This window comes from Podarcis vaucheri (genome assembly GCF_965113315.1).
Source record: "Podarcis vaucheri genome assembly, chromosome: 11".
Taxonomy (NCBI): domain Eukaryota; kingdom Metazoa; phylum Chordata; class Lepidosauria; order Squamata; family Lacertidae; genus Podarcis; species Podarcis vaucheri.
Window position 1 is genome coordinate 48,856,557 of NC_138749.1, and position 24,046 is coordinate 48,880,602.

At 41.0% G+C, this 24,046-nt stretch overlaps 1 protein-coding gene across 6 annotated transcripts in view; it reads left to right on the forward strand.

Annotated features, from left to right (window-relative positions):
- The first annotated feature begins 822 nt into the window (after positions 1-822).
- The window catches only part of CSNK1G3 (casein kinase 1 gamma 3), a 49,730-nt gene continuing 26,506 nt past the window's right edge, over positions 823-24,046 (forward strand). For all 6 annotated transcript variants that reach the window (XM_082191608.1, XM_082191610.1, XM_082191609.1 and 3 more), the window contains exons 1-5: positions 823-889; positions 7,497-7,569; positions 11,276-11,707; positions 17,271-17,311; positions 18,873-18,942. In XM_082191608.1, the coding sequence (XP_082047734.1) occupies positions 11,530-11,707; positions 17,271-17,311; positions 18,873-18,942 (289 nt within the window). In that variant the 5' untranslated portion in view covers positions 823-889; positions 7,497-7,569; positions 11,276-11,529. The remainder of the gene's footprint in view (positions 890-7,496; positions 7,570-11,275; positions 11,708-17,270; positions 17,312-18,872; positions 18,943-24,046) is intronic.

Here is a 24,046-nt window from a genome sequence, read left to right on the forward strand (position 1 = left end):
CGCTTGCTGATTGGCCGCGACGCCCATCCCTCAAGGCGAGGAGAGAGAGGCGGCTCCCGGAGAAGAGACTCCACACAACCAGCTCGTGTGCCCTTTCCCTGCCCCCGCCGCGGATTCTCTCACGGCCCTGCCCGCCCCAGAAGCTCCTCCCCCTTTTGCGTCACTCACCTCCGCCGCCCTCGGGCACCGCCCACTTTGCCTACGAATTTGAGGTTGGCAGGGGAGGGGAGGTGTTTTGTTTTTTTTTTGAGGGGGAGGGGTGGGGGTTGAAGAGAGAACAACAAAAAAAAGCCCTCCTCATGGCCGGCTGGCTCGTGGGCGCGTCTCCGCCCACTTCGGCGTAGCCCCGCCCCTCCTAGGCCGCCGGCCGGCGCAGCTAACTGCGGCCGTTGCCTGCGAGGCGGGGCGACGGGAGCGAGGCGGGAGGCCGCCTCCGCTTGCCGCCGCCGCCACAGGGGAGACTTCCGCCGCTGGTCCCTCACCTCCCGGCAGTCTTTCGCCCTCTCTCTCTCTCTCTCCCATCTTTGCCTCAGGAGAGGCGACGGCTCCGTGGCGCCTGTTGTCGACCCCGCGAAAGCGCCGCCCGCCCTCTTTTATTTCCCTGCGCCGGCCAGGAGCCGCGGAGACTCCTCCCCTTCCCTCTTTTCTCTCTCTCTGCCTTTCTCGCCTCCCTTCGCCCGCTCGCCGCCTCAGCAGCAGCGCCAGCAGCAGCGCCACCTTCCTTCCTCCTCCTCCTTCTCTTCCCTCCCGGTTCCTGCTGCCCCCGCGAGGCACCTGCGCCCCTCCCCCTCCTCCTCCTCAGCCGCCGCCGCCACAGCGAGAGAGAAGGACAAGGCCGGAGTCGGCCGCGACCTCTCCCCGCGCGCGAGACCTCCCTCCTTCCCTCAAGGTACGGCCGCCTCACACGAGAGCCAGGCGCGCGCGGGTGTGTGTGTGATGGGGCCGGGTTGGTGGTTGGCGGCGTTCCTGTGGAGGTTTTTTTTTGGGGGGTCCTCCTCGAACGGTACACAATGGGAGGTGGAGAAGGTGGTGGTAGAAATATGGCCGTGGCGGGATTGGGGCCCTGCCTCGCCTGTGGATTGGGAGGCATGTTGCTTTTGTGAGGAGAAGGGTGGAGTGTTGTGTGTGTGTGTTTTATTGCGGGGAGGGGGAAGGGAAGGGGGAATCTCGTACCTTGCGGGTGGCTGGGACTCCCGGAGCTTGTTTTGTGTTTCCACAAGGGAGGTTCGCTCCGAAACCCGCGTCCCAACTGGAGCTTATAAGGGTGGGGACAACGAGCGCTATCTATATACGTGGGTTCCATCGCCGTGAGTCAGTCTGTTGTTGTGCTGTGTATGGGAGTGTGGTGTGATTTCCATCCCCCCCCCATCAGTGTGCGTATTTTGTGTGTGTGCGCGTGCATGTGGGGGTGGAATTGTGTGCATGTGCATAATACATGAGGGTAGCAGTGGTACGTACACACACACACAGGCTGGCGCATCTGCCCATCGCCTTGCGGAGGAGTGTCAATGGGGGTGGGAGGCAGGGGCGACGAGGGCGAAGGCTAGCGGGGTTGCCTGCTCCTCCAACCAGAAAGCAGAAGGGAATTAGCAACCTAATCTCTTCCCTAGGAGGGACGAGCCCTTAACAGACGGGATTTATTACCATGATGCCGCATGTGTGCGGTTTGTGTTGCTGTGTGGTGGTGGTGGTTGTTGCCTTTCCCTTCCCCACCTCTCCCCAGCATACAAAGGTAGGATGGTCCATTTGGATGGCCGAGCCTTGTACTTGAATGCAATGCCCATTTCCTGTAAGGCCCATATTTATTCTTTCTCGGCTGCTGGGCATTTTCCGTAGCTGCAAATAATTGATTGCAGCCTTGTAAACAATACTTAAGAGGTCTCTTTTCTGTAGGCCTGCTCCTATGCCTCTGCTTGGAAGATTGGTTAATTAAGCTACTGTGCTGGCTAGTGGATAGCCAGTAAGAGTGTATGGCAAACACTATAGGGTACTTAAGGTGAATATTTTATTTCTCCCTCAAAAGTTTATACGCTTTAAATGCAGCATGCGTTCAGCTGAAGGCCTGTCCAATTAAAAAATTCTACCTGTAATTTTTGCATATCATATACCTCAGTGCATAAAAACTTCCTTTGTGTGAAATGTCAAGCTGGCCTAAAGACTACTTCTTTGTCTTTTGAAAAAGCTTCAGTCCTCAGTAATTTACTTGCTGTATGTGGGATCTCAAGAAATACCAGAAATCAAAATAATACATTCTTATCAAACAATTATACAGATAAATATCAATTATGGATTTTCCTTTTGCTTAGTGCATATCATTTTTTTGCTCTTACAAGTTATGGAGCTGCCTTGCATATTTTCTGAAACTGATGCTTTAAAAAATTGAGGGTATTCTGGTGAAAGTGTAGCATGAAGTAATCTTGAAAAGTAATGGTTGAGTCAACTTCTGCAGAACAGATACTAGCACTAGAGTCTTGGAATAATGAAACTTTGGCCTGTAGTTCTCACATAAAACCATGGTGTATTAAACTATAGTGTGGCATTATGTATTAATCCTGCCCAACAGCTTAAGTATGGTTTGTTTGCTGCCAACAAACCACAGTCAGAATCTATGGTTGGCTTGTGAACTTTGGTGTGATTCAACTATGGCTGGGTGTTACATCTGAACCCATCACTCTCCTCTAACTTTGGCTTGTTTCATCACCTCACCTCAAATGCTCACCAAACTACAAAGGCATGAAGCAAGAGCAACTGGAAAACAATCTGAACTTTGTAGAAACTAGACAGTTGGACAGTACAGTCTTGGTGAAGCTTTTCCCAGAATTATATTTTCATACAAGAAGAGGCTTGGCCATGCAACAATGACATAAGAAACTAGTAGTATTTTAAGAAAACAACTTCTAGGGGACTGCCTGATCTCAGATGAATCCACCCATGGGAAAGATTCATCCTGGTTGCTAGGGGAAAAGGAAGGGTAAACTATGGTGATTCTGAGGACTAGGAAATAAGACAGAAGCCTCTAGAGTGCACCCAATGGGAAGTGAAAACAGCATTTCTTTAGGACCCCCCATCAGCAATTCTTGTTGCCTTGGAGTCAAATAACTTGCTTATCATCACAGCTCTGACTTCTCATTGGCTAAAAACGTTGTCAGGCAGGCTCACCTCACAGTAATTGCTTAGAAGAATACTTGCTGCATAACTTAATTTTTCTACAAAAGGGTTCAAGCAAAACTTTGCTGTTGCCTATCATTTAGTGTGTATAAGTGAAATGTCATAGGTTTTTTTTTGTCCAGCTCTCATCCATAGTGATTATTTATCTCTTTGTCTCACCCCCCAAGTTATGATTTAGTTACAGAATTCTGTGCACGATATTCACCTGAAGTACAGTTGAACTCATTAGGTCTTCTCAGTAGACATGCATAAGATTGTTAGCTTATTAACATTTCCAGAAACTACCTCTGCATACTGCTGACTTTGGTAGGCATGCTAATCTTATTTGTATGGAGAAATGAGTGAGAGCTTCAGATCTACAGAGATCTCATTCGACACATGCAGACATATACATCATAAAAACCCACTTGAATCATTGTATTGTATGCTATTGTAAATATCGACTCTGTAGAGTGCCAGAAATGTTAAAGTGCCAATGTATATTATTAAATACTTTACATTTTCTCTGCATGCATTTATTATCAACATATTGCTATGATGATAGTTCTGAATCACAGTTTTCTATATAAGTTAACTTGTGATTTACTTATTTTTAGAAAAAGCATTATTTAGAATAGTAACAGAAAAGCTTAATATTTGCCCATTGTTTGATCGCTGCATAGGCAGATCAATGGTGGACAGAGTGCTGGGATTAAATGTGGCAAATTAACTGAAATCACTTGACAACTTTGAGCCTAAACCAAATCAGAACGCTGTTGTAAGGCGGAATTGCCACTGCGCTCCTTATGTAAAAGGACAATGTTTACATTCCACAAATGTATGGAATACACCACATACACCATGATACAGTTGAAAAAGTAGGCTACTTACCAGTAGAAAGGCATGCCTGGCCTAATGGAATATTCAATGATTGATAAGTGTTTCACCCAGAAGAGTGTGTCACACTGGCTTGCTTAAAGTGGCATGACGCTAAGTGATGGCAGAAGGCCCATGTCTTCCAAATATATGATCTGTTCCCTAACTACATTTAAAGTGTGTGTAATGTAATGTAATGCAGTGTTAGGGCATGTGTGCTGCTGAACCATTCTGCCACATACAACTCTTACCTCTACAGCTTGTAACATACCACTCTCAGGTTTAGAGTTTTCCTTCCCAGTGGAACTCCAGTGCTGGATAAATTCAAGGGGAAAGGTGCTGAAATAGGGAGAGGTGCAAGAGTGTGTGTGTGTTTTCAGCACCTCTGTCTGTAGGTGGTGTTAGACTAGTGGTTCCCAAACCTTTCCCCCATAGGCAATTTGAAACTTGCTGAGGGTCTTGGTGGACCACTTAATGATTTCTGTCTGTTGTAGCAATTGCAATGCACTGTGCTAGATGCTGTATGATTTCTGATTTTATTTTTATTACTTTTATTAGTTATATACTGTATAGATAACCCACAACTTATATGCATTTAACTTGTGCAATTTCAGCTTTACACGGTTGAAGACCAGCTGGTTGAAATCACACAAATTAAATGCATGGAAGGCGGAGGGCTTAAAATGCTCTTTTTGTGCAGGGTTTTCCTGGACTGGAAAGATCTTTTAAGGTCTCATACTTGCTTACTGGGCTCTGAGAAGCTTCTGTGAGACCCTGTGAGATATTGCAGAGCTTGGTGAGCAAGGCAGAGAGCTTAAAAGTGCTCTGTGATGCTTGGGGTGGGGGTAAGACCTGCTAGGTGTGGTGGCTGTGGAAGGTAAGATGCTTGTTCGGGAGCAGTTTCAAGGAGGTTTTTTTTGACAATATGCAATTTTGGCACCCCGGAACCTAACCTCTGTGAAAGTTGTGAGTTACCTGTATTGTATTTCATAGAATCAAAATTGTAATATAATAAAAAACAATATAAGCAATTAAAGGACATTTAAAATCAATGTGAGTACAGTGGTACCTTGGTTTACGAACGTAATCCATTCCGGACGTCCATTCTTAAACTGAGCTGCACTTTCCCTAATGAGGTCTCCCGCCGCCGCCCTTCCACCGTTCGGATTCCGTTCTTAGACCGAGGTAAAGTTCTCAAACTGGGACACTATTTCCAGTTTTGTGGAGTTTGTAAACCGAATCTTTCTTAAACTGGACTGTTCTTAAACCAAGGTACCACTGTATTGAATGTACTGTATGTACTAGTCTTCAAACACAAATCCACAGGCACACCACAGACCTGAATGAAGCTTAATAGTTCTGAATCACCATTTTCTATGAACCTGTATAGCAGTCATGACTAGAAGCAGCTGATAGGATTATCCCTCATGAATTCTATGACTACCTTTTACAGCGATTTACTAATGGCTAACACCATGTACTGTGGCAGTGAATTGCATAAATTATGTGCTGTGTGACGATATACTTCATTTTGTCTGTTCTCATTCCCTGTTTAGTCAGTTTCATTGTATGGCCCCTGAGTCTAGTATTATGAGGGAGAAACATCCTTTTTATCCACTTTCTCCATACATGATTTTATGAATTTCATAACCATCCCATTTTAATTTCTCCCATGTAGCCTTATAGGGCTGTTGATTCAGCCCTCAGATACTTTTGGTTGGCTTTTTCTATACTTTTTCTACTTCTACAATATCTTTTCTGAGATGTTGCGACCCAAACTGTACATTATGTTCCAAGGATTGCATGGCCACACTACAACTTTGTATAAAGGGTTTTTGTTACTAGCAGTTTTGTTTTTAATCGCTTCCTAATAGCTTACATAGAGTTTGCATTTTTCACAGATGCCACGCATGCGCGCGCGCGCACACACACACACACACACACATACACACAGAGGCAACATTTCCATTGAGCTATCTATCATAACCCAAAGAGCTCTTCTGTGACAAACCACTGCAAATTCAGACCCTATATGTGAAGTTAGGATCTCTGCCATCTGTATCACTTTACTCTTTCTTTGAACTGCATTTTAACTTGTTTTGGTTCTGTTCGTTTCATATAGTTCAGAGAGATCCTTTCTGAGCTCTTAGTTAGCCAGATTTCTGGGTGAGACTACATTATTTGGAGAAACAAAAGCTAAATCACTACTAATTTGTAACTCCAGTTTGTTTATGAACATATTTAAAAGCACTATTCCTAATACAGGTCATTGAGTCACTCCACTAATTGCATCCTTTCACTGTGAATACTGTACATTTATTACTACTCTTTGGTTTCTGTTCTTCAGCCAATTCCTAGTCCATACTGGTGAATTTAGTCAGGAGCCATTGGTGAGAAACCTGGTCAGAAGCTTTCTAAAAATTTAAGTATGCAATGTACTTCTCAACAAGCTTTTTGACACTCCCCAAAGAACCATAACATAGTAGAGAGACAGTACTTAGTAGAAACCATGGTGATTGTTTTTCAACAGGACTTGTTCGTTTATATGCTTGATCATTTTAAATGTTTTCCATCAGTTTATCTGAAACTGGTGTTAATCTGACTACCCTGTAATTTCCTGGCACTCTCTTTAAATATTATACAGTGGTGCCTCGCAAGACGAAATTAATTCGTTCCACAAGTTTTGCCGTCTAGCGAATTTTTCGTCTTGCGAAGCACGGTTTTAACGGTTTAACAAAGTCGCAAGACGTTTTCGTCTTGCGAAGCAAGCCCATAGGGAAATTCGTCTTGCGAGGCAAATCGCAAACGGAAAAACCTTTCGTCTAGCGAGTTTTTTGTCTTGTGAGGCATTCGTCTTGCGAGGTACCACTGTAGTTGTATTGACTCCCTTCTATACCTATGAAATGGAAGCTGATTTTTAGTGACAGTGGATGGAATTCAGTTGTGCCCTTCACTTTGCAGAAGAGCTTTTGATCCATTGGACACCTCTGGTAACAGGCTGGGGGTGAGTCAATTTTTGTCAATTCCTTCTTGCTCCTAGAGTCCCCTCCATCCCCTTGGGGCACCCTTTCATAACAACGTAGAATATGTTGCAGAAGGTTGCATGAGAAAGTGGGAATTGGCAAAATTTGCCTCCCCTTTTCCATTAGTAGGGGCCTCTGATAGTTCCAAGAGCCTTCCACTCATAGAAGGACACAGTTGAAAATATTCTTTTCCAAATGCAACTAGGCAAGTGGCTAAATGTACTATGTATTTGTTCATAATACTCAATATTTGTGGAGAAATCGGCAAATAGAAGCATGTCAAGGTATACAGGGAGTCCAAAGTATGACTGTTTAATAATCCATACTTCCTGGGGAAAATATAGTTATTGTTGGTGTGTTTTTCAGTATCTGGCCAAATTGATTTGAGTAGTCACAGCATCAAAATTGCTTTGGATTGATTGCTTATGTTAAATTCATTCTTTTTTACAGAATTCATCTATGAATAAAACAATGTGTGAATTGTGATGGAGGGAAATTTATCAATATTGGAACATTATATTGGGTAAGTGTGACTTATAAATTCTGTCTCTTTATAAGGAATTATGGTCAGGTGTAAAAATTAGTGATTGCTTTAGATCACATGTGTGCAGGACTTAAGTGTGATCCACCGTGGGTGACCAAGCTGCCCCCCCATACTGAATTTTGCTATTAAGTGGGAGTGTGCTAAACAGAAGACACTTGGGGATTTCACTTGTCTTCCTCCCCATCGCAATCTAGCTCCAGATACACCCACTGGCATGATGCCTCCAGCTGCCTATAGGAGCAAAAAAGTTTACCTCCCTTTTTATAGATCTGTTATTATTTTCTTTGTATATTTTTGCTTTCCTATTTTTAAATTTCTTTTAAAATCTTATTCCATTTCTGCACCACACTCCCTTTTTCTTGTTAAATTTGGAAGATCTGAATCATGTCTAGCCCATCCTTTCTCAGCCTTGGGTCTCCATGTTGTTGGACTACAGCTTCCATCATCCCTCACAACTGTTCCTGCAAGGGTGATCGGAGCTGTAGTCCAACATTTTTTGGGGATCCAAGGTTGAGAACGTCTGGTCTAGGGTCTGGAGAATATGTATTAGGAGTTTAGGGGAGGGGAATTAAAATAAGCAGCCAACAGATGGGCTGCTTTCATTGTAAAAATTGTATAAAGAGAAACAGCCAAGCAAAGTGAATTGTTTGGAAAGAAGAGACACGTTATTGTGTAATAGTTTCAGTACGATAATAAGAAAAATCACTAGCTTTTGGATCTATGTAATTTGATGTTGGTTCTCATAACTTTCAGGAAGTGGTGTGCTGGAAAGGTGGAACTTTAACAAGCAATGCTTTGAAATGATGAAAAGTTCAGAGACAAATTTACTATGGAAAAAGCTGCATGATACTATAGTAATACTAGGAGAAATCCTAGGTGCCTTTAAAAAAAATCTGGTGTTGCCTAGAAATTTGAAATCTAGTTCCAACTCTAAACTGTTCTTTTTTACTTATATTGGCAATGAAATTAAAGTAATGGTAAGCATCTGAAAATAGCATCAGAGCATCATAGTACTTCTATGGTGGTGGTGTTTTTCTTCCTCTTTTTCATATTTACCGTATTTTTTGCTCCATAAGACTCACTTTTTCCCTCCTAAAAAGTAAGGGGAAATGTGTGTGCGTCTTATGGAGCGAATGCAGGCTGCGCAGCTATCCCAGAAGCCCGAACAGCAAGAGAGATTGCTGCTTTCACTGTGCAGCGATCCCTCTTGCTGTTCTGGCTTCTGAGATTCAGAATAGTTTTTTTCTTGTTTTCCTCCTCCAAAAACTAGGTGCGTCTTGTGGTCTGGTGCGTCTTATAGAGCGAAAAATACGGTATTCTTTTTAAACAAGTGTTGATGTCAGTTGTTGATGAGAAATAGGTTATTTAACATTTAAAACTTGGAAACTCATTTCCTTTCTTTTGGAATTATTGGTCTCTGCTTGTTACATTTTGATGACTCATTACTTCACATATCAGAATTCACTTTCCTTTCATCAAATGCCTGCTGCTTAGTTATTCAGCTTGTGGGTATCATTCCAGTGGGATATGGCACTTTATAAACAGCACACTTTCCAGTGACAACAGGATAGAATTAGGGCTGTGAAAAAAAATGTAAGTTGTGCTCTACGTTGTTAGGCATTAAGGATTTATCCAGCTTGCTGTCAAGATACTTCTCTAAATTCACCTCCCTTTCTCCAGAGGGATTTGGGACACTGAGTTTGGCCTGGAGATTGATTTAAAGAGGTGACAAAGAGTATTGTTCAGGGGCTGGAGGTTCCTCATTCCCATTCTGGAGGACTCATCTAGAAGATAGTTGTTCTGTAATTAGTATTTTGTTTTGTCTTGATTTAAATTGTTGTTGGCACCTGCCTGTCTTGACAGTGGAGTGCGCCCAGTGGGTGAGGGAGTCAAATCATTGTGTTAGCAGCATCAAAGTGACCTTTCCAGAGCTCAAACCTGGGGAGTGTGTATGGAGGTCCTGGGCTGCCCAGCAGCCTTGCTGATGTGGTCAAAAGCAGAGCAATCCGTTTGGCACCAGCTTGGTTGCAGAAGTTACTGGAAGGAGAAGTATAAAGCACCAGCCAACAACCGCCTTAAGGACTCCATTCTGGATATGTGTAGGGTCTATCCTGCAAGGCAGCAGAGGTTTAGGATCAGTTTTCCTTCTCCTAGATGGGCTCCCTTCCCAGGTTGAAGAGCCCCATCTGCCCCTCACTTCCCTCTATAGCACATGCAGAAACTTCCCTCTATAGCACATGCAGAAACTGCCTTCTTGACTGTTGGACCCACTATTGGTCTCATCCTCTCGGCATTTCTTTGCACGTAGGGGAATTAGTGTTTTAAAGTTAGTGTTTTAGATATTCAACTTTTTGGCAGTTTTTGACCCCAAAAGTCACTTGATCCAAGAGTGTTTTTGTAATAATTTTCTTTCACACTTGGTACTGCAGAATTTATGTATGTCCAACAGATTTTGTAATGTGAACATAAAGAATCCTTCTAAAATTATATTTTACAACATCTCAGACACTTTTTAGGAAAGGGGGAAAAATTAGTCCACAATAGAAAGCTTTGCACGAAGCGGGATAGAGGAGGACATTGAAATAATATATTACAGTGGTACCTCTGGTTGCGGATGGAATCCGGTTCGGAGCTCCAGTCTGATCCTGAGGTTTCTGCAACTGGAGGGACCACTTCTGCGCATGTGCGTGGGGTAGAGCACTTCTCCACATGTGTGCGTGGTGAAACCCGGGAAAAAATACTTCCGGGTTTGCTTCGTTTGCAACCTGAAGGATACGCAACTGAAGGTGTGCGTATCCAGAGATACCACTGTACTTTGTTGCATGCTATTGATGCTATTACAGTGGTGCCTCGCAAGACGAAATTAATTCGTTCCGCGAGTTTTTTCATCTAGCGAATTTTTCGTCTTGCGAAGCATGGTGTCGGAAAAGTTTTGGAAAAGCTTCAAAAATCACCAAAAACCTCAAAAAAGGCTACCACACCGCGTTCTATGAGTTGCTCCTCGAAGTCAAGTCATAACTGTATTAACGGTGTTAAGAAAAAGGGAACAAACTTGCAAGACTTTTCGTCTTGCGAAGCAGCTCAAAAACCGCAAAACGCTTTCGTCTAGCGAGTTTTTCGTCTTGCGAGGCATTCGTCTTGCGGGGCACCACTGTATTTAAAGCCTATTCTTGCTAGTTCTTGAAAGTGTATTATTGCAACTTAAAGTGAAATAATAGTTCACTGTAGGCATTTTTATATAATGGCTCCATCAGTCTGATGGCTTAATCATTAAACAATTTAAGCAGATTTTTGCAACTTTGTCTTGGGGAGCTTTAGCTGCTCTTGGGATGTGCTATGGTGTGTGGTATGTCTACTTATTTAATGTGTTATTTTGATGTGCACTAATGTTGGAGCTCAGCATATTTCTAGAGATCAGTTTGAATTTTGTGACTTGTGTGTTTTAGACTTTACAAAGATTTATTAATTGGTTGTTCGCACCCGTATATTTTTGTTTGTAGATACTGTGTGGTAACATGTAGGTGATACATTTAACAACATGCACACAACTCTGATATTTTGTGAGTTTATTGTTGAACCAATAAACAGTAAACTTCTAATCATATGCTGTATGTAATTTATACATTTACCTGTATACCTTTGTCCTTACATGCTTGATTAATAAACATTGTTGTTGTTGTTACAGAAGCACTTTAAAAACCAGTAAATGGTGCTGATAGAAGATCTACTGAGATTATATTTTCCTGTAACAACTACGAAGGAAAAATACTTTGCGAATGGGATGAATACACAAGCAGTGACTGCCAGCAGCAGCTTGCTGACTCACAGTAACTAGCTGGAGCACTTAACTAGTGATGTGTCCATTTCTACTTTACCCCATTTGAGCTTGCCTGTCTTGAAAGGGGAAAGAAGTTCAAAGTGGAGTACCGTAAACTTGATATGGATAGCAAAAAGAAAGACAAGGACAAACTGGATGATAGAATGGCAAGGCCTAGTGGACGATCAAGTCACAATCCACGAGGCAGCAGCTCTTCAAACTCTGGAGTGTTAATGGTTGGACCTAACTTTAGAGTTGGAAAAAAAATTGGATGTGGCAATTTTGGAGAGCTACGATTAGGTAAGATTCTGCTCATTTAAATGTAGATGCACATGCCTTTGAAACATTCAAGTCTGTATTGTATGTTAACTTTGTTTCATTTCAAAATAATGAGGTCCGTTCATTTAGACTATAGTACAGAATTATGACTGCTGGTAGTTACTATAGATTTGTCAGCATAGTGTAAAGGCAGTACATTTCTGATACCTTGGGAATGTAATTTTTGGACCCTTGAATGAATCCATGCCATATGCTGTGGTAGGAATATTCATTTGAGTACATAGATTGCAGGTTGGCTCTTTGGGTACAATATCGAATACTGAACTTTGGATCATTGGATCTTCCGTCCTCGTTGGTCTTGATTTGTGTTGAATTCCAGGAGTGGAAGTGGCATTCTATCTTTTTTTACATGTTGGCCCTTATTTTCATTGCTATGCATTTTATTTAAAGAATGGGTAGGTTTGGACTTAACAGTATTGGATTAATACACCATTCATTCATTCATTATGATTATTATTTTAAATAATAAGTTTTTTAAGCCTTGAGTGAGCATTGACGCAGTATGCTTCCCACTGCTTTCCTGGCCTGACCGTAGTATTTCTATTATGGTTTCTTTAAATCACTTTCCCCATTATGTTTGAAAAGGGGAACTGTAGCTCTGAGGTTTCCAATCTGTGGGCTGTGGACCCCTAGTGGGCCATGGAATTAATCACAAGTGCTCTGCAAAAGCCTGTGAAGACTGGGCATAAACTGAGCATCAGGCTCTCATCCAAAAATGGGGAGGAGAGAGAGGGTGGCTGTACTGGCGCCTGCCCTGCTGCTGCAGCCATGGCAACTTTTAACACGTAGAGTCCTAGGTCCCTTGCACTGGTGGCTGTGCAGGGCTGGGTAAGGGACTGGGCATTGTTCACACCTCTCTATTTATTTATTTATTTATTTATTTACTCACTCCTTCCTTCTCTCCTCTCTTCTCACTCTATCTCTCCTATTTATTCCCTCTCATTATCTTTCTACCCCTTCTTGCCACTATTGCAGCCACAGTGTCCCCCTCCCGCCAGCATTCTTCATTGAAACAGACTGCCCCTGGAGCCTTCCCAGCAGGCCCCTCTGGAGTGTGAGAGTGCATAGCACAAAAGCATCATAGGTGGTTCATGGACACCTATGTGAACCTTACTTTCAATAATCTTGCCCGAGTGTGCTGGCTTACCAGAACCACCTTTGTCTTTAAGACCAGTGACAAGACGGTCTTGAACTTGCTTGCCATGGCCCAACTTTTGGAACGCAACACTGGAAAGTCTCCCTGCAGGTGCCACTATGTGCTAGCCACCATCTTCCACTGGTGAAAATTCCTCCCATTTTGCAGGTGGTTTTGAGACACACTCTCCTCCACGATTCAGGTAGGGTTGTGTCTCAGAATCTCCTGCTGAAGAGGGTATTTTAACCATTTTAGCAATGCCTGCTGAAAGAAGGAAAGAAACTCTTTTTTAATAGTTCCCCGGCACATGACATCACTGCCCCCTCGGTAGTGGTGCAACCTGTGTCCTTTTGGGAGGCCCTGCTCTTTGGGGCAGTCCACCATGTGGGCCTTTGTGCCTGCAAGGCTGACATCACACCCCTACACGTAGTACATATGGCAGTGTTCCAGTGTTCTCCCACTTCCTGCTTTACCCTGTTGCTACGGAGAGGTATGGTTCAGTGTCCATAATGTGGCACCCTCCAAGATGGTGGACCTGTGGGGCAAGGCCAGAACAATTAGCATACAGGTCCTCATACTTATAAGGTTGGGACCTAGATTACTTTCCTTTGGGACACCCTTCAATTCTAGTTAGTAAAGTGACATTATTACAGTTCCCTGTTTCTCACATAATGGAGAAACTGTTTTAAAGAAATTGCAGAAGCAGCACAGGAGAAGAAGGGGCATGTAATCCAGTGCCCTTAATTAACTTGTGGTTTATTATGTCAGTATTGTTATGTCTGGACTAGTCAAATAACATGGTGCTAAATATATGTTAATTGCTATATTTCTAAGTTACTAGCTCAAAATTTTAGAAGCAGAATAATCATCACATTGGTTGTTTGAGCTTTTATTATAAATATAAGCACATACAATCAACAAATACAGTCTATGCAAAAAAGAAGGGAAAAAAGACCAACAAGTATTGTGTACTAATTTCATTTATATAAGCTGTGATCAGTTATCAAACTGGAGCTATGAGGAGACAATACTGATCATATTTGTACCCTTCTGTTTCTTCTCAATAACTTTGTGAAAGAAGTGATACTGAAACAGTCACAGGCCAAAGGCCACTGTGTGGCTTCCATGCCTCAGTATGGATTTTAAATTTAGGCACATCAAGTGTTGAGTGTATATACTTCACTATTGCTATGAAACATTTTATTGAAACAAATTTCATTTTAACGTCAGACTAGCAGGCTTATCCCACTTTTATTTTTTTTAGATGGCTGCCAAATCTGTTTCACATACATCTTTAAATTTATCTATGTCTTACGATTAGAAAAAGGAGTACTTTCTATAAAGTGGTCTTCTGTAATGAAATGAATAAGAGGAAGCCATACTATCTAAGCACATGTGCCAGTGCCATCTGCATTGCAATAGTGCCTAAAAGAACATCTATCTCGGAAGCTGTCCTCATTATATTCCCAAACTGATTCTCATTTCACCAAATATAAAATGCAGGCCTCCCAACAAGTCCACAAATTACCAGCATGCTACTTATAAAAGGGGCTGACATCAGAGGGTCACACTTTATGCATAAGAAATAGGCCAAATAAAACTACAGGTTTATTTTTCATGCCAGGTGTAGAGAACAGTGGGGTTCCCTCTTCCACATCCAGCATTGAAGTGCATCCCACAGGATGAGACAAATAGCACATCCCTTGGTTTCTGTACTGAATTTGGAGAAGGGTACTTTTTATATTCCATGTCACATGCAAACACATGCAGGGGGCTACTAGTGAATGGGATAGAGCGTTCCATCTTTCTGTTTGGAAGCCCCTTTGAACTCTACACTGGATGTAGAGGCAGCAAAGTACTCTCCTCTAGGCCTAGCATTGAAACAGAAGAGGCTGCTGGAGGGAGGAAAGGACAGAGAGCTTCATCTCTCCTCTAGACCACAACTCATTCATTCACTTGCATGTTGCCTATGATATGTTTTGTTTTAGTAAATATTTTTCTTCCTCATGGAAGACTTACAGCACAAACCTATGTATAGTATTGAGAAGCAAATTCCACTGTGTTCAGTGGAACTTGCTTCCTAGTAAATGTGTTTAGATTTAGAAACTAAAAGCTTTAGTATATTTTTTTCTTCAGAGTATGATTAATGATAAAGCTAATGAAAGGGCTCTGCTCCAACTCCTTAAGGAGCTCCAGCTCCACATTTCTCATAACCTTTGAGGCTATGATTGAGCAGCTGCTCATGAAGCCAGGAAACAGCTGGCTCACCTATGCTACTTTCTACCATTTCTTAAAGAAGCCATGAGCCAATAAAATATTCTTTTCTGGTTCACAAAATTTCTCCCACTTTAACTAAAAAATACTTTGTTGACACACCAGTTAGCAAAAAAGAAAAACAGATTCATGACATCACATCAATAACATATGGATGTCCCAATCATATCAGTAGTCAGGGTTACATGATTTCTCCCACAGCCGTGCCAGTAGCCCTCAAGGATGAAAGACTCTTGATGGTGGATATAACTATCAGCAACCTGTTTCTGACACAAGAATAAGTCCAAGCAGTAGAGGGCCATGCTTACTTTTTGGCAGCTACTATGGTGCAACAAAATTGTATTACCTGAACCCAATATGACTATCATCTGAGATTATGGTTTATGGGGCAGGTGTCTGGGAGGAAAAATGAGTAACTCTTTTTTGATGATGTCGGCATTCATCTAGCCTCTTGCTTCATGCTAAAGGCTTCATAGTGATTCTAACTTATTGTTATTTATAGATAAAATAGCAAAGTGTTGTTGGTAGTGAAAGGCTTGATTATTATTTTTGTTGTTGTTGTCTTGCCTTTCTATAAACCTCAAATAGCTTTAGGTTTTGACTATATGCTGAAACATCAATTAATGGAGCATATAGTTAATAAACTAAATTTTGGAAGGGGTGAACTTCAGTAGTTCTATCTAACATTAAAATATATGCTGAACTGGTCACTTATTTAAAATAATTGCCCATCAAAGTTAAGTGCTCCTGTGGATATGTCAATAAGTAGTGTCCCTGGGATTTTTGTTTTTGTACTCATAGATTGCACAATTGGGATGGACTTGTGATTGTAAAGTTGTGGAGTCCACTCTGTGTAACTGGACTAATGTTTCCTGTTTGAGTTGTTTTGTTGTCCTTATACTGTACTGAAACAATACAAATTATTGGGATAAAAAAGTGCTCCTCATTGACTTAGAAATATCCACATTTGTTTCAGTTAAGCTACTCATGGAACAGTTAAGTGGCATAAACATTATTGGGAAAAGCAGGCAAAGTCTGTCTTTCTGTTGGAATTTGTAACTTTATGTTAATAAGTAAAGTGCAATGTTCTGATATTTTTACTTTACATTCGTCAGTGGAAAAAAGTAACCCCTCTCCTGTTGTTTAGGTAGAACTCTGCAATCCTTTAGCTACCTTTTGTGATATCTATATAATTTTAATTAAAGGCCAGCTAACTTATTAGGGAAAATTGTGTTGATATGAGTTGTAATTAAACACTTTAATCAAGGCTTTACAGTTTAAGAGGGTTATAAGGTCATTAACTTGTTTAGGTTTGCTTATTGTTCGTACTGGAATAATTTTCAGAAATTGTTTATGGTTGACTAGACAATTAATAAACATTGCATGCTCAGAATAATCAGTTAAGCTTCTCTAAACTGTATTGTATTTCATTAGTTGCATAGTTCATCATTGTGTGTTAATAAAATGCAGATATGATTATACAGTTACTATTCCTTGGATCCTAAATTGCCCCTTCATTTATGTAAGGCGGGGGGAGGGCAACTTGCAACAGATTCCTGTGCAGCCCCGTAAACCATTCCCAATTCTCATCCAATTTCCAAAATAGATTTTATAGCAGCACTGGTGTGTGCAAGTGGGGAGTGAAAGATCCCCCGTTCTGTGATCTTAGTTTCATTCACTGAATGAAAGCTAGAGTCTAAGCCTGTGTTTAGGTAAGCATTGTGATTTTCTGTGTGGTGTGATTTTCTGTGTGTGTAATTGTTAGTTCCCATCTGTACAAACTAAAAGAGGCTTTACTTCTTAAAGTAACAATTTTCAATGCTGAGAGATAAACAAATAGCTCAAGGAACAAGTGTGTGTCTGAAGCTGTCAGCTGCTGCACATTCATTTTCTTTAACTAGCTTTATTGTATTTAATACCCAGTGCAGATAGATAGTATACTAATAAAATGTTGATTTTTTCATGGTCAATAAGAGTTTGACAGACTTTACATATTGAAGCAAATGGGCAAGTTCCACCAACTTTTTATTTCAATGTAGATGTTTTGCCATCTATATCTATATATACATATTACAGAGGTATGAAATCTGACATTCTTGTTTCTTATCTTTCAAGGAAAAAATTTGTATACAAATGAATATGTGGCAATTAAGCTGGTAAGTTGACATTCATTAATAATTACAAGCTCTTAGATTTTCATTAACTAAATAATGCTTGCTTTCAACAAGTTGTATCCAAAATGAAAGAGTTACAGGCCTTATTCAGAGATCGCACAGTTGCCAGCTACTTCCACTTTTCCATGATACAGGAAGTCATTTATTATTCAGTATACCAATGGTTAAAATACTTTTCATCAAACCTTTTTGCTAATATGTATAGTTTAATATTTTCAAGCTACTTGTTACTACTCAGATGACTGGCTCAGCACTGGCTTTGCACTCCAGTGGGCCCAGCATTTTTTCCAAGCAATTTTTGGCAACATGGAACACCAGCACATGCTCATTCCCTCTGCCACAGCCCTACAGAAAATGGCAATTAATTTAATGTCCTGGTGATAAATACTAAAAAAAGAAACTTCTTGCTATTACAAAGCTCATACCTAAACAGATTATCTGGGTAGTTTCTCTTAGTGCTTTGAAAAACATGTGCAACCTTTTAAAATGTGTAATGTTTTACAGTATTATGTTTTTAGATACGCTGGAAGCCACCCATAGTGGCTGGGGCAACCCAGTCAGATGGGCAGGGTATAAATAAATTAATAATAATTGACAATATGGCCTATGCTTCTGCTGACCCTTTCTAGTCAGTCTTGTCATTGGGTCAAGAGTGCCAGCATTTCCCTTGTAGTATTGTTCCATATTTTCTAAGCTTTTTGGTTGCCTATGATTTGCTCCTGTTAAATACTTTATTTAGTGTTACTGATCTTTATATTTCAGCAGTGTTACTCTACATGGCATTGTATCTAATGCCTTGAGTTTTGGACATTCACATATTTGGGCATCCCCCCCATTGTTAATAACCAAAGGGAAAGCACAGACGCTTTGATTTATCCCTTGGCATTAGCTGTGTGATAAAATCTGGGGAGTTTGGCTGTGAAAGGAAATCATCTCTGTCTCTCCCTCTTCCTCCACCCTTTTACAGAAGTGGTGTCTGGTGAAAAGGTAGACTAGAAGAGATTCAGAAAAGGGGAGGGGAGTGATCCTCCCTGTTTCAGAGGATCAAGGAAGAGAAAATAAATACTGTGTACATTGGCCTAATGTGAGATTTTTGTGTTAGGGGGCACTCAAAACAGTTGCTTGCCTTGGAAGAGGGATACTATTGCAGTAGGTGCATGTTTGTGCCTATATGCTTTTCCTGGCTGCTAGTGGCTTGTGTTCCTTTGAAACTGAGATTTCTACGCCTGTTATTGCTAATAACAGCACCTCCAGACATTGCATATATTTTAATTCTGCCTTTGGCATCCAGTGTTTCTTCCTAATCCCAAAGAAACAGTTTTGAAATGACAGTTCTATATGCAGTATTGAGTACAAATTAAAAGAGGTGTAAATATTGTATTATCAGTATTGCACTGTGATAAACGGATTTAAGAAAGTAAATATTGTCAAAGTCTCTTTAGGTTGAAAGAAAATTGGAAAGATATTTCTTCCGATAGCAGTCTCATTAACATTGTTGCGTTGAGAACTTGACTTTTAAAATCTAAAATCTTGGTTTCTTCAGGAGCCAATGAAGTCAAGAGCACCACAGCTGCACTTGGAATACAGATTCTACAAGCAGTTAGGATCTGGTGGTAAGTATAATTTAGCAAGTTGTAGCATAATGTGAAGTACTACAATAATGAGGATATAGATTGGTTAATAAAAGTCCCACAATTTGATATGTAAATATTTGTGCATTTTATCACACACAAGTATATTTAATGTCCTTGGTTTATATTAATAGTCACAGGTACTTGCTACACAGTTCATTGAAGCTACATCTAGCATTAGCCTGATGACAACTTTCCGTTGAAATTGCTCAGATTTCTTTTACTCTGGCCAGCGTTCAGCATATGTGTTTACCCTATGGAAATACATTTTTCAGATAAAAACATCTGCCAGTGAAAGTTAGGTACCTCGATCCTTGCAAGGCTGCTTTGGAGAAAGTGTTGCTGAGATTTAATTCCAATATAGTATATAACATTCAGTTTGACCTTACGTGAGTAGTATAAAATGTAGCTCAAAGACCAAAGTGCAATACTTTGGTGAGGCAGCTGTGTTCAGAAAATATGCTTCTGCTGTTCTCCATGACCAGAACTGGGTGCAGACCTTACTGGCTGTCTTCCATGTGTGTATTTTATGCCTATCATTGTGGAAATCGATCCTAGGACAAGGTGCTACACAGTAGCTTATAATAAATTTAGACAGTACTCCTCATTGGATAACTTCTACCCTGCGTATCATAAGAAAATGCACCGCCCCCATAGGAATGACAGGAACCAAGAAGCCAGAAATGCAGGGAATAGAAAGTGTTTGCCTTGTACATTTGTCAAGTCTGAAGTTCTTAAAAATCCACCTGGAATCCACTGAAATAAAGATGTCAAAACTAGTGTTCTGGGAGCAGTAGGAATTGGTTGTTCACTCATTTCTATTTAGTTATGCCTCACCAAATCTCTTGCCACTTCTTTCAGTACTGTTTAGTCCTCATTGTCCTTAATTATAGTGGTAACCCCTGAGGTAGTAGGTTTGAATAGATTGAAATTATATTGCAAATCCAATACGCTGCTATGATTTATGTAAGAAATAGTATGCCGAAGAGCATTCTTACAGGTTTTGCATCAATTCCATGTTCTGCTTGCTGATGTTGCATGTTCTCCAAAACCCAAGAGGACCAACATATATCACAGCGTGTTTGAAAATGAAGTTTCCAGTTTTTCTTTGTTGCCCAAATTGCAGTAGATGAATGCCTGGCTTGCAAATCATATTAAATTGGAGTTAAAATAAAATGTGGTTTAACAAGAGCAAGCAGAATGCTGGTATACAATCCTGAAATTGCAGGCACGTCTCTCTCCACTCCTGCTGTGCTGGATAAGTCATAGCCTGACTTGTTGTTTTGGCAGAACCTGGTTTCATGGTTTATTCACTTGCTCTTTACTCATGGTTTGTTTTGCTGCTTTCCTTGCCAGTGTGGCAGCAGCAGGAACTGGGGAAAACCAAAATGCCTGTGATCTAGCAGCATGCACAAGCATACTCCTTGTTCACATAAAACCACATTTCATTTTAACTGATTTAATGAGCTATGAGAATCAGACTAATGCAACTTAGGTTGCTAATATTTTTCATCTAGAACAAGAGCTTAGTGTACGTACACAACAAAACCATTTATGATTACCGTATTTTTCGCTCTATAACACGCACCCGACCATAACACGCACATAGTTTTTAGAGGAGGAAAATCCGTAGGCATGCCACCCGTAGGCATTCCCTCCATAACACGCACAGACATTTCCCCTTACTTTTTAGGAGGAAAAAAGTGAGTGTTATGGTGCAAAAAATACGGTATATCTTCTATACTGCTGTTACAAAAGACTTTTAGTTGACATTGTTAGATTTGTTGGCCACCTAAATTTGAACCACGGTAGTGAAGTATCAGAGGGCATTGTTGTTTGTTGTATTTTCTACTGTATTTTGATGATGTTTAGTTCATAGTTCTGTGAACAAGAAACTGGATGTTAACTTTGACAACAAAACAGCTTAATATGATGAAGTACTCTGTATATATTATTCAGTAGAAATGTTTTGCATGTTGCTCATTAGCAGCACCCTCTATCTGTATGTATCATATAGATAGATTTCAGACACTTTCCTAAACTACTTGGAGATACTGAGGGGGTCTGTTCTACAAGTCTAGCCCCCATACTATAATTGGGCTTTAAAATAAAGCCAGCTATTGGTTTCAATAAGAAGTTCTTTTCAGCCTAAAACCTGCTGGTGGGGGTGGCACAAAGAGTGGATGTTGGGGCTGGAAGGGGGGGATCCATGGGCTGCATCCAGCCCACTAGTTCCCCAACTTTGTTGTGTTGGGATGAAAGGAGCATAGTGATACTGGTGCATGATGGGGAGCTACATTTGAGGATCCCCCCAAAGCATCAAAAATATCCAATGTAGGGCATGTGACTGAAACTGTCTTCAGCTACTAGAACTATATAATTAGATTTGAAAGGGTTCTCAGAGGTTATCTAGTATAGTATCCTGTTCAATGCAAGGTCTGCAATGCAGCATACAACTACAGCATCCCAGGCAGTTGGCCATTTAGCCTCTGCTTAAATACCTCCAGTGAAGAAGCTTTTTTGTTTGTTTGATGTACCTGGTACCTGATCTTGTCAGGATCCGTTTCTTGATGTCATTAGGTTTTGGCCAGCACCAGTAACAAGTGCAGTGTTGGATTCTCATGAGCAAATGTGACTTGGCTCCCAGCTGCCATCTTAATGCATGGGGAAGCTCACCTGATTTGGAAGCGATTTGCTGCCAACAGGGCCTGCCTTTCTGTGAAGTGTCTGCAGAAGACATTGTTGCTGCTTGCTGACTAATGGAGTGTTGTTAAGCCAGCACACACTTTCTACCTATTGCAAGAAAGATGAAAAAGCCCCATATGACAGTAGGTTTAGGCTTGTTCTTAATTTTTCAGCTCCACTTGATGTAGAAGTTTGTTTATGTTCTGTTGCTAGTTGGGTAATAGTTGAATGGGTAAAGCAGGCAACCTCTGGTATCTCTGCACAAGCGGTTTCCATTGCTGAGCTTCGATATTTTCTCTCAACACTGACAGAGGGATCAGAGAGAAAGGAAGGGGAGGGGTAGCTGAAAACAGAGGCCACAAATAAAATATACCACTCCCACTGATTCCCGCCCCCCCAGGCACTGCCTACTTTTGATTATGGCACTTGATTGTTTTCCATGGGTCACAGGCTCTTCACAGAAAACATGTTCTCTGAAACATGCTTTGAATAAAATACACCACAAACCATTTGTAGCTTTTTCTTTGCCCAAGGAAAACTGGTACACTAGGTTAAGGAGCATTAGAAAGCACTATAGCTTTATATATCTGCTGTTGGAAAATACAGTTTATTTGGGGTCTTACAGCATTTTTTATATAAACACAGGCATACAGCTTTTAGTCCAGATTTTGAACTACTATTGATAGTAATAACAGATAGATGATGATGATGATAGTAAGAGATGTACAATAGAATTATCTGCCTATATCCATATGGTGATAGCCAACTTAGACCAACTTATTTTTTTTTTATATAATCATATTTATTAAAATTTCCAATAATGACAGAATAGGAAAATAAGAAAGATAAAGGAAAGAAAGAAAAAGAGAAACTAATTTAGACCCTTCTTTTCATAACCTTCTTTCTGGGACTTCCTCCTTCCCCTCCCGATTGTATTCCCCTTTATCTAAGTTGGTTCCACAAGTTCTCATCCCCAATTAAACCTAATATATTTTACTCATAAACCAATTTAAATTTACACCATCTTAGCATCACTCCTCGTCTTATAATAGAACAAAATTTTCCCCCAAGATCCGCTCTCATTCCTTCCACAAGTTCCCCCTTTCTAAAAGAAAGAAAAAACAGAAACGTAAAATATCAAAGTTATAAAGAATATAAGATAGAAAGTATAGAGAAATTCAAAAAGTTGGTTACAAAGCCTTTGGATTCTAAGATTCCCCCTCCCTTCCCCGGTTTTGATTCCCCATGTCCATTTGTCTGTATGTTGTCGGCCTGGAGATCTTAAGTCCACAGCCAAATTTATCTCAGTCCATCATGCTGTTTTCTTCGGATTTGGTTGTTTTAATGATGTTTAACTTCGAAAATCCAATCTAATAGAGGCCTTTAATTTTCTTTAATCTTTTGTTGCTCCTCCCATTATTCTTTCCGTGTCGTATTCGGTCATCTACTCTTTTGTTTCTTGGTTTCTCAGGTTTCTGTCTTGTTCAGCTGTCAAAACATTCTTGTTCCAAAATTTAACGTCTCTACAGAGGTTTGTTATTCAGGGACACAGACTTACGTCCAGTTCCTTTCTTGCTTCAATAGAAGATTCTATTGTATTATAGTCACCTCTGTAGACAAAATAATATTTCAGTTCTGCAGCTTTCCCAGGAGATAAGACCTTTGCACATCCCAGAGTAGTTTTCCACATACGACACTTGTAATGTCCCGAATCCCCTCTAGAGGGATTACAATAACTTTGTATCCTCTAATCCAAAAGTCAATTTGTTGTTTCTTTTTCCCGACAGTTTATATCCATATTTGTATCAAATTGTAACAAAATTAACCAGCAAAGAACTTGTAGCAAAGTCCTCTTTATAATTTCCAGTTTTGACAGCTCCTTTGACAGCTGTCAAAATCTCCATCTCTCTTCGCCAGGCTGTCCGAATCGCCCCGGTTCCCAGGGGGGGGGTTGCTTTTTCCTCATCCCCGACTCCTCTCCTCCAGCACAGTTCTTATAATTCACATCGTGGAGTTGGTAATTTTTATCATCAATAAGCTTCTGAATAGATCTTGGTTTCTCAGTCCTTGTTTTAGCATGTTTACAATCAGGGAGGGGACTGACTTCCTTTTTTGGATCCCCTCCCGCTCGTGCCAAATCCGGAAAAAATTTTCTTTTTTCCTCCTTTTAAACCCGGTTGCCCAATTACTCACGGGTTGTTGATCAATTGTCCGAATTTCCTTTGGAAGAAGCCAGCGCTCTCCGCCGAATGGCATGCGGCTGCGCCCGGCAGGGGAAGCGGAGGACTCAAAGCACCACGCTACTCCCCGGCGCCCGATCCGTAGCCTTTAAAAAGGCTCTTTCACAAGCCGGGAGAGCGATAACGGTGCCAGCCGAGTCACCATGTCCACGGGATCCGTT